Source organism: Lytechinus pictus, chromosome 11, assembly GCF_037042905.1.
Source record: "Lytechinus pictus isolate F3 Inbred chromosome 11, Lp3.0, whole genome shotgun sequence".
NCBI classification, from domain to species: Eukaryota; Metazoa; Echinodermata; class Echinoidea; order Temnopleuroida; family Toxopneustidae; genus Lytechinus; species Lytechinus pictus.
Genome location: NC_087255.1, coordinates 7851444 through 7863250, shown reverse-complemented (window position 1 = coordinate 7863250; position 11807 = coordinate 7851444). Strand labels below are relative to the sequence as shown.

Below are 11807 nucleotides of genomic sequence, written 5' to 3'. Positions count from 1 at the left end.
CATCAAGAAATATACAATTAAGTTCATATTTCACTGGGAAATTAGTAATATTTTAAACACAGATGTGAGAAAGTTTCACATTGTTGGATACATTTATGCAAATAATTAGAAGCAGTAAGCATGACGACTTCATATGCAAGGGTTTTTCCCCCCTTTTTTCTGATACATGTATTAGAAGTGTTTAAAACGTCTGAGTTAGTGTAGAAACAGGAATCACTTACTGGTCATTGATCTTATTGAGCTGACTGATCTTTTCATTCTTTAGATCAATTTCCTGTTTCATCAGACTAAGTTTTTCGATGACAGCTCTGTTGATCCGCTCCACGTACTCCCTCTTCCTCTCCGCTTCCTTCATCTTCTTCTCCATCTCCATCATCCTCTTCTCTACCTTGTCTTTATCCCTCTCCGCCTTCCCCTTCAGTCTCTCTGCCTTTGCCTTCTCTCCCTCAATCTTCTTCTTCTGCTTCTCTGCTTCCTTTCTTCCCTTTTCCATCTCCTTATGCTTCTGAGCCATCTCCTTGACCATCTTCTTCGTTGCGTCACTTGTATCATTAAGCTTGCTTATCTGAGTTTCCAGGATGGCCTTTTCCTTCTGCAAAGAGCTGTACGGGATAACATTGACAATTTAGCATAACATCCACAAGAACAAACTAACTTTTTGAACACAAATAGTTTTGAAAATATTGTTAAAGCAAAACCTTTCTCCATACTTTTGGTACAATTCATTTGACAGCCAACGACATGAATATCAAAATTAATGTAACTTTCTGTTTACATGGTATCGAAAAGGCTCACGTTGTTTTTGTTACCGGATTTAGAATTGCAAACATAAAGGTGTGTTTCATCAACATTTGTCAGCCTTGTAATCATTCAACATTCACCAATATTTTCTCTAATTTCTCTGCTTTTATTTAAAACGAACTTATTGTCAGGGAGAACTTCCCTTTATTCTAATTGAAGTTAGTTTCACGAAACGTGACGCGGTGTTTACCGTATGGTAGAATTCTGCTTGGCGAATTCGTCTGCGAAATGGGTCTCCCAATCTGCAAAGTAGTCATCCTACACCAAGGAAACAGGGATGAAATAAAGGTTTACGAAAGGAGATGAATGGTCATGGTACAATAGGAATAAATTGATTCATGAGTCAAGGCAAAGGATTGATTAGATTTATAAAAAGAAGGAGAAGAGAAGGAAACTAGAACAGCTAGAGAGAAAACGAGATAGATACAAGAATTGTTGAGAAAGATAGAAAAGGGGAAAAGGCAGGGGGGGTAAAGACAAAATCATGAATGTAAAGTATTGTTAAATAATCTCACCCACGTAAAAAAAAATCATGCAAATAAATATTATATAAAAACTCTCCTTTTTGTAACTAACTCTAAAATAATTATTGTATTTCTAAAAACAGATGAAGGATAACATACTTCATCAGGGGCCACGCCCACTTTGTTGTTCTTCTTGACGACACCACACAAGCAGAATCGGCGCCACCATTTTCTCTGATGTTTCTTACAAGCCTTGAAAACACGATCCTTTCTCAGTTCACTCAACTGGTCTTCAAGGGTCTACGTGGAATGAGAAATAAAAGAATGAAATAATGGATGCAAAATATACAAGTTAATGATCAAGGATTTATTGAATGAAGGTTTGAATGGAATAATGAATGGTTGAATAATTTGATAAATAAAAGTAATGATGGAAAGAAGGAAGGTAGGAATAAATAATAAATTGTTAATTAAATGAAGGGAGAAAAGGGTTGGAAAATGACATAATGAAGAAATTAATTAATTAATTAATTAATAGTGAATTGATGCCTGAATGAAAAAATAAATGAGCAAAATTATTGGCAAATGATTGAACGTGGTAAAGGATATTATTATCATTCTTATAAACCATTTGATGAGTTGATAAGAAATTAATGAACGAACGAACGAATGAATGAATGAAAGGAAAAACAGTTGTAAAAATGTATGGATGGATGGATAGATGGACAAATGTGAAAGTGATGGTGGAGAAATTTGACTACAATGAACGGAGGACAACATGCAATAAGAATGGAATAGAAAACAATCTTCACGATTTTCTGCATAGATATTGAATGTTAAAATAACATTGAAACTGTTACAAATGCAATTAGGTTATTTATTATATCATAAACCAGATGTGCTTACAAACCAATTAACAAAAATTTATCAATGAATGATAGCTTCATTTTTAATCAATTGAAATAAATAAAACACCTTGAGTGTTTCCTGTGTGTGATCCTTTTCCTTCTGGATCTGAGCGATCTTGGCCTTCATCTGGCGGACATCATCCTGCTTCTCCTCCCAAGCAGACAAGAGTCCCTTCGCCAGAACTCCGGCGGGGATGTCCTCTGTGGAACCGGTCAGGGATTTGGCTGCATCGAAGAGAGCTTTGAAGTCCTAGTGAAAAATGAAAAGGGAAATAGCATACAATTGGGAAAAGGATTTACCAATCCAAGATAAATGCAGAATGTATATATATTTTTTTAATGGCCTACAATGACGAAGGTTTAAATGTAATTGGCCTTAATATTTTTTTTCAAAGGCCTGCATATATAGAGCCTATTTATACGTCTACCTCAACAAAAGGTCGAGTGGTAAGATTTTTGTTAGCATAGCCCTGATAATTTTATCGCATCGGATGAAGTTAATGACATTTTCGATATATCTTCACTTTATTTTCACAACATATGATATGCCCATTATTGATGGTAAGTATATGAGGGAGGCGATGATGTCATATATTGACTATTTTCTTTATGTTATTTGAATTGTCAACATTTTCATTGTGTCCCTTAAATAACGTAAAACGTGTTTTGATTGCTCATGGAATATATTATTAAGCCATCATTATGATGAATAACTGAAGAGAATGTTAAAATATCTGTAAAATTTAAACTTTTTTTAAATCACGCACATAATAGTACATTTTTTTTAAGCCAGCGAATATGAGACACCATCGAATGACTTTCAAATTTGCATGCCTACATCGTCAATGGATTCCATAAAACTGCTTAATGAAATGAGCAAAAATTAAACACGTCATATATCATAAATACCCAATTTCAGTGTTACACCTATTTGATATTTCTCTATTTTCTAATAAAAATAACCAATGGTAAGTTATAGCGTCCAAAAGTCAATTTAAAGGTACGTGGGGATTCTACCAACATATCAGCATATCACATGAACAACTTATTCTTATATTATTTTTCTATTTCATGAAAGTTCATATTTAAAAAAAAAATGATAATATAGACACACACATAAAAATTACTATACCCTCACTTGTCATATATATTATCCCATTTACTTAATGAATTACACAATACACATGTCAAAAAATGAAGTTTTAATGACTTTATAGTACATGATTCTAAATCTTTTCATCAGGTACATGACATGTCAAGAATAGTTTTGTTGATACCGAAATCACAGCCACGCATTTAATGACTCGGAACAAAACGCCGCCACAGACAAAAAAAGAAAGATGAAAAAATAAATAACAATAATAATAATCCCAAATTAACGATTCGCATAAATGGGACAATATGATTACGTGGCAAGTGAGGGTATATTTTGTTATTTATTTTTTTTTACCTTGAGTTGTGCATTTGCTACTGTTAGCTGTTGTTCAAGGTTCTGTTTCGTACTCTCTCCGGCCTTTCACAAAAGGATAAAGAAATGGGTTATATTCATTGGCTTTTATTGTACATTTCTGATTTATTCTTTGTTGATAACGCTATAATGCAAGTTGTATTGTAAGAAATGGGTTAATTTCATACAGAAAAATGTAAAAAAATTGTTATCTTCAGTGCTCTTGTATTGTTCTTTATTTATTCTCAATTCTTAATTTACCAATTTCTCATTATCTTATGTACAGTATATTAAATTTCATTGCCTAAGTATTATTGCCTTATTAACTATATTCATATTTCTTATGTCAGTTTTTACAAAGGTTACTGCTTTTTAAATATGTAATGAGTCTTAATTATTTTTACTTTGTATACATGACCAATTCAGTCGTTTGGTTGTGACTCATGTTTTTCATAAACCTTGAATTTAATTGAATTGAATTGAAATTGTTTCTACCGATATATTACAAATCAGTAGAATAGAAACAAAAGGGTTTTTTTTTACACAAAAAACGATTTAAAACATAGTTGTCTTCTTCGTACTTGTACCTTTTCCCATGTATTATTTGTTTCTACCTTAAGTAAGATTGTTTTGTTTAATAAGATTTAGTTCTTTAGTCTTTTGCAACTGAATTTTCATCATGTTGAATAGGACTGTCATCATTTTTGGTGCTACTGACACATCCTTCTTATAATGATAATCATTTATCATCATCGTGGTCTACACCACGTCCTCATTATAATCATCAGCAGGAGTAGAGCAGTGATTGCTGTCATCATCAACATCATCATCATCCCCATCATCGTCGTCATCATCATCATCATCATAATCCCCATCATCGACATCATCATCATCATCCATGTCATCATCTTCACCGTCATCATCAACATCGTTATCATCAGTAGCGGACCGTGACCCGGAGGAGACAAAGCATGGGGGGGCAGAGCATTGTTCACAAACAATACAGTGCCCCTCCAATGCTTTGTCTCCTCCGGGTCACGGTCCGCTACTGGTTATCATCATCATCGTCATCATTATCATCAACAACATCATCATCATCAATATCATCAACCATATCATCATCATCGTCATCATCATCTCTAACACTTTCACTATCTTATCTTCGGGTTTTTTTTTTCCTCATTTACTTCTTCGGTATGCAATATTAGGATATTTTTATTGTGTGAAATTATCAACAAGAAGGCTCCCGTCATAACTTATATTGTGCAATGAAAAAGGAGTAAAAACATTTGTGGACACTATAATGAATATTTGTCTATACTTTGGAGAACGTTGTGGTTCATTGATATATATTAACAAGCCAAAAATCAACTTCATACTTATAAAAATAAGTGTTTCTATCTCAAAAATTCTCACTCATTTTAGTCGTAATCTATTTCCTCCAAAAGGTTATCTGTATCATGAATCAATTAGATGTACTTCTCCACTTTGTTTTCGCTACTATTGCCCAGTTTATCATGAAATACTAATTTGTAGTTCTTATCATCATCATCACCATCAACAACATCAACAACCATCACCACCACCACCATTATCATCATCATCACCATCATCATCATTATCATCATCATCATCATTAAGAACAAATAGGGATCGTGGTTATCTATTTCTTCCTTCATCTACCCCCACTCCTCCAATAATATAAAAATATCCATCTTCATTCCTTCTTTTTCTTTGTTATCTCGATCACATCCATTATCAACAACCATTATGCATCATTATCATGCCATGTTTAATTCAAGTATTTACATTTATCTATCGGTAAATCATTGACTTTTATCTTTTCTAAATTGAATTATAATTATAAAGAAGATTATATTTTCATACCTCCATTACAACCCCGTCATCACCGTTGTCCTGGACAGTTGGGGCAACTCGATTGGTTGCCATAGTACCCGCATCACTAGCCCCTTCTGCGAGAGCAGCATCCATCTCAGTCGCCATATCAGCGGTCTGCTGGTCGCCTTGGGTAGTGGCTGGCTGGCGGCGAGGTCTGTTGAATCTACGCTGCGGGATGCCTTGCTGATCTGTTTCCTCGGTTAACTCAAGAATTTCTGGATTCTCCATAGTTCTAAAAATAAGATTTTAATTAAAATATTTAAAAATAAAGCCAAGTAATTGGGAACAAACTCCTAGGAAGGCATTAGATGATATCATCATAAGACCTTGACTAGTTAAGAATTACTAAAATTGTTCGCATGAGTCGGCAATATTAATTCATAGACCTTTAAATTATAGTGATTAATGAGTTTTATCCTCATTAAGCATGAACATTTTATATCTTACAACATATCTTTCACTTTGCCTAATTATTCATAACGATCACTCACGCACTCGATGCAGAAAAGCAATGGGGTTTCGTACTCATTGTCACGGATTAACCATGAAATAAAATTTCACATTCCATTTCGTTCAGAAAAATATCAATAATAATGTAATCATAAATACAGCAATTGACCTCACCTTAGTTTCCGATGGTTTGTTTAACAAGTTCTTCGGAATTCCGGAAAATTCGCAAACTAGAGCAACCGTATCGAACAGGTATAGAAGATCAAACACATGTGAAGAATTGCATCTCTCATACCGCAATGCAAGTTTGGAGCACGTTACTAAGCAATGACGTCATAGTCAAAACTTTTAACCAATCACCGCGCGCACGTTGTCTCTTTTTTTTCTATTACTAGCGCATGCGCAGTCTCACTTATACTTCGACCGCATGATGGCGCAGTTCTGTATTAGTCAAGGCCCTATATAAACATGTTTATATAGGGCCTTGGTATTAGTGGCAGGGGGGTGAAACTTCGCTTCTGCATCCGGTCAGAATTGGGGAAAATTTTGGAGGGTCAAAAGTGCACACTGCTCCCATTTTTCATGTACAAGCCTATGGACACCGCCTCTGTATTGGTACACCAGCGAAATGGAGGCGTGGTCATGAAACGTCCTTCGCGCATAGCGTAAAATATGTAAATAAGCATTTTGTCACTAATTAGCATAATGCGCGACCTGATTGAATATCGTTGGTGTCTGTGATTATAATACATCATGTCACTCATTCCTTCTTTTTTTCTCCTAAGAGTGATCTAGTTTTATTGATCTATTTATTCTTGCCTCTCACGATTATTACTGCATCTTTGATTTATTTTAGCTGCAAATGGCCAGGATCTTTGCTTTAAAAAATATTACAGAAGAGGTTCCCAAAGAAAATGTTGCCATGATAATTGTTTCCCTTAAATCGTGTAAGTGTTCCTCGGTTGACAATAATAGTTCAATGTAATTACGATGACATCTCTTTATGTTTCAGGAGCACTTATTTTTTTCTTTTTATTGCAGAAAACGAAATGAACCTTTATTTCATAATGTGAACAAAAATAAGAACAAATTAAATCCTTTTCCATAATTGTAGTCTCAAATATATGTCCTATTATGAATAGCAGTCCTCGGAGCACCTAATTTTAAATGGCAACTTCTATGTCAAACATCAATAATCATGACATAGCTCAGTCGGTAGAGCGGGGGTTTCGGATTCCGGTGACCCGGGTTCGATTCCCAAGTAGTGCGCTAGTGCCCTTTGGTAAGGCATTTATCCTCATTACCAGGTCCCTCGGAGAGGACCTTAAGCCGTTGGTCCCCTGGTTGCTTGCTCACAGGCATTTGTGCTTTCTTAGCAGTCAGGTAAAAAACCTCGGTATGACCTAGGTATATACCATAGTTTACAGGGGGGACGGGGTTCTCAAAATTAAATAGGCAAGAGAGCAAACCGATCGTAGGCTACACTGTTTAAAAAAAACCTGATTTTACAGGGAAAAAATATTTTGCAGGAAGCAATAACAGAATCATTCTGTAAATTCATAAAACAGGAATTTTTCTGCAATTTCTTTCAAAACAACAGATTTTTCACAAACGCCCCCCCCCCCCCCTTCTCTCTCTCTTTTTGTCTGTCGATCTGTCTCTCTCAGAAACTGACACATACAACTATATGCATACAAGTAAACAATTCTCCTGTCATTTTACTTCTATTTCCCACTTTTATCCTTATTTCTCTTGAATAATATTTTAATTGACTGCTGTTTGATCTCATGTAACAGTAGCATCATCACATTTCAGTACAGTGCAACACCTTGTACCATTTGAGCATAACATATTTCGGCAGCAATATATCATTAAATTAATTGATAAATGAAAATTACCAAGATCAAATAATTTAATTCAAAATTAATATGTTTATTAAGGAATCCATTTTCGAAAACATTGACATTAACATAACAATAATAATTACAGTCTACCAAGCATTCAATTGTATTTTAAAGAATAAAGGCAATGCGTAGCTAAAAAAAAAGGCTGTTACTGGGTGGGGGTAGTATGGGGTGGGTACATTTTTCTAAATTGTACAATGTTTGTTAAAATTTCATTCAAAGAATCTCGATGAGCCTATAGTTGATATCAGGGATGTATCCAAGATTTCATAAAAGAGCATGAAAATCTTTGATATTCGTTTATTTTTTTCCAAAAAAGTTTGTCACTAAAAAAATTTGGTAAATTCCTTTCAAATTTGCTGACAAGAAATGGTCTACTGATGTGAGAGCACTCCTCGTAAAAAAGGGGGGGGGGGCACAATGCCAGAATCTACCTAAAGAGTGCCTTCCCGAATTAATACATTAGCCAATCATTAACAAAATTTGATTTTGTCTGCTGTCACTGTGGTTAGAATTCAATCTATTTTTAAAATATAGTATATTTGAAGAGCTCACTTGCAAAAGGGATTAGGTCCATTCTTCATCAAATTTGATTTTTATGTCTTAATGTATAGATTTTTAGTAGCTCTACAAGATGATACCAAAGAAAAGTTGAAATTCCTATTAAAAAGTGAACTAAAATGGCAAAGAAAAATCACTTTTTTTCAAAAGGGGTTAGGTCCATTTCAGTTTAGTTGCAAAAGGGGTTAGGTCCACACAGGATTTTTTTTTAAAGAATATCTGAAAAATATGAAGACAGGTAAATTTCTTTTATACCCAATTTTATGTTCTCATGGTATGGTATCATGAAAATTTAGTTTCGCATAAGAATATTGCAATATGGGAGAATTAAAAAATTAGTGGACCTAACCCCTTTTGCAACTAAACTCTTCTGAAGAATTCATTTGTCAAAAGGGGTTAGGTCCATTTTTCATAAATTTTATTGTTTTCTGTCTCTAAACCTCTAAGTTTTTAGTCACTCTGATGATACCAAAGACAATTTGAAATTCAAATGAAAACGTGAATGAAAGTGGCAAAGAAAAATCACTTTTTTAATAAAAAGAGATTGGATTCATTTCAGTTTACTTGCAAAAGGGGTTAGGTCCACAATGATAATTTTTAAAAAAATATATCATAAGAATATTGCAATAAGTGAAAATTTAAAAAACATGTTTTTTCCTCGGAATGGTCCAAGGTGGACCTAATCCCTTTTGCAACACAACTCTTCATTTATATATTTTTGCAGTGGTAACCCACTTCAAATGTTTTTTAATAAGTTAGATAACAATAAATGCAACTTAATAACCCTACATAATTATTCAAGCATTATGAAGACTTGTAATCATGGTAACTTTGCCCCCAGCCTGTTGCAGCTAACATAAAAACCTTAATTATTTGCTCAGCCCTGTTACAATGATAATTGTCATGACAAGATTACAATAGTAATAACTTGTTTATGAAATGAAGTCCAGGAGTGATACTAACATTATTTCTTAATCTTCAGATCACCTTTATTATCATTTAGCTATGCATGATTTTTTTTGAAAATACAATATTTTTTGTCTTATTTACAACCCTAAGTATGTCACTAAAGAAAGACATATTCTGATATTGAATAGGCCTTTAGACTGGAAAATAATATTTATTTTCATGAAAACTACTAAGAACTAGTAGAAGTATAAAATATCAATAAAAGGTGATACATTTGCCCGTTGGAAAAATATTTCTTACTTGTATTTTGTGTGAAATTTTGTACCAAAACTTGTATACGGTACTTCAATGTCATTGCCCGGTGATGCAGGGGCCGCGGTAGTGGGGGGGGGGGGGGGGGCTTCCAAAACCATGTACAAAAACGTAAAAATGACCATACGATTGTGATTTTTTGCATGGTCAGCCCCCCCCCCTCCCACTTTGAAAACCGTTCTGCAGCCCCTGTGATGAACCTGAACTGTACTGCACTCTTTTCTACAGATGTGTAGTTTAAGTAACATTCAATGCTTTATTAATATATTTATTTCAAATTAATTCATTTTTAATGTGTTATCGCAATGAAGTAACTACTTTTTATTAACTTGACCTTCATATTTCTTCTTGGCACTTGTTGTGATACCAGTACTTAAACAGCTTGGGAAGTGAGAAACCTGCATGGTAAAAAAAAGAGAAAAGAACAAAATAAGCTGTAAATTATTCTTACTCATCTAGTCCAGTTTATTAAAAAGATGTAAACTCTATTTTATACTCTTCAGTGATAAAACAAGTTTAGCACATGCAGTCACTTTTGTCTTACATCCAGATAAATTCATAGATCATTATAACTATTTACAGTATGTTTTGATAATAAAGAGTGCAAATTAATTCAAATATTTATCAGAATTTTGTGAAAACAGTTAATATCTGGGTTTTTATGCACATGTATGTATAGACAGGAGATATGGATAATTAGTATGCAGTGGTGAAAATGAAAATACTGGTGAATCAGAATTCAAACAAATATTAACTCGCAATGGAACTTTAACATTACATGATATCGCATCATGTTTCAGCACAATTGGCCATAACCCCCCCCCCCTAAAAAAAAGGGGGAATATTTTTTTTGGGGGGGGGGTGATGAGCTTATACAGCCTGTATATTATCAAAACAGCAAGCATACCTTGCAATTTTTCCATTCAGATATCATGTTCCTCATTAGATTGTAACTCACACTTGCTGATCTGCATGGTTCTCAATTTTGTCCTTCTGACTGGGTGTGAACTGCTAAGAACTTGGTCCCATTGGATCTGCAATTAACAATTTAAAGTTTAGAGTTTTAGAGGAGATAAATAAAATTACTCTTCTTAAACAATATTTTTAAAATTTCCAGCTGCCCATATCTCAGGCCTATGTATGAATATTCCAAACTAGAATTTTTTTTAATCTGGACCCAAAACTTCATTCTCTATCATAAAGGTTCACGTAGTCATACTCATAGAGGCATATACTATAGGCCTACCTCACTCTGTTTATAAAAGTAAAATGATTCCAACCACATATTGCTACAGCTGTATAGCTGAATCAGGACCTGGTCTATGCTGGGCCAGTATAATAAAGAATCACATCACATTTGAATGAAGTATTGTTTTCAGAATACTACCCCAGGCCAGGCCCAGGGTATCCTGTTCAAATAGAGACTTGATTTAGGTCTAGGGCAGGCTACGCCATTTCATTTAAATCTAAGACTAACACATGCTAAATCAATTATTCTGAAGTAAAACGTTCCTGAATAAAAGAAACTGCTGAGAATTATAGGATGGGGGTCGGGTGTCCAGACACTTTACATTTTTGAAGCCTTCTTTTTTGTCTTTGGATTACACTAAAAATATGAATTCAATAGTTGTAATCATCTTCTATTTTGTTCTCTATAATACATTTTGTACTAAAAATTGATGAAACTTCGCTTGTAAATTTTTCCAAATGACTTTCTAAAATTAATCGTCCGGACACACAACTGGGTATGGTATACGTATTCATATGAAGATGAAATAGCGGGGACGGACTAGGCCTAAAGTGCTAAACTTCAACTTCAAGTTTGCATGGGCCTAGTCCGTCCCCGCGATTCTCATACCCCATGACTACATCGACAATCTTGCTAGCCGGCTAGCACCGGCGATATCAAAGGCCGGATCCCGCTCTGACCATATCCCTACATTGACCTAAATTTGAATAGGCCTAAAATCGACAACAGGAGGTCGGAAAACAAGTTCACATCTACCCCTGATAATTGTCTAATCACAATAAAACTGAAATACAGGTTTACTTTGGACCTACATGAAGCATTCCGATGAATGTCTAGATGTACGACAAACTATACTCTATACTAGACCCCTAAAGATAGTATTTTTGAGAAAGTCTCAATGAT

General features: G+C 34.4%; 1 protein-coding gene across 1 annotated transcript; it reads right to left on the bottom strand.

Annotated features, from left to right (window-relative positions):
* Window positions 1–217: 217 nt before the first annotated feature.
* LOC129271445 (uncharacterized) lies at window positions 218–5747 on the bottom strand. The gene is made up of 6 exons (XM_054908798.2): window positions 5508–5747; window positions 3624–3686; window positions 2241–2423; window positions 1425–1565; window positions 992–1059; window positions 218–602 (listed from the first exon to the last, which is right to left on the bottom strand). Exons 1-6 carry the CDS (start codon window positions 5745–5747, stop codon window positions 218–220), a joined length of 1080 nt encoding a protein of 359 aa, XP_054764773.2.
* Window positions 5748–11807: the final 6060 nt, after the last annotated feature.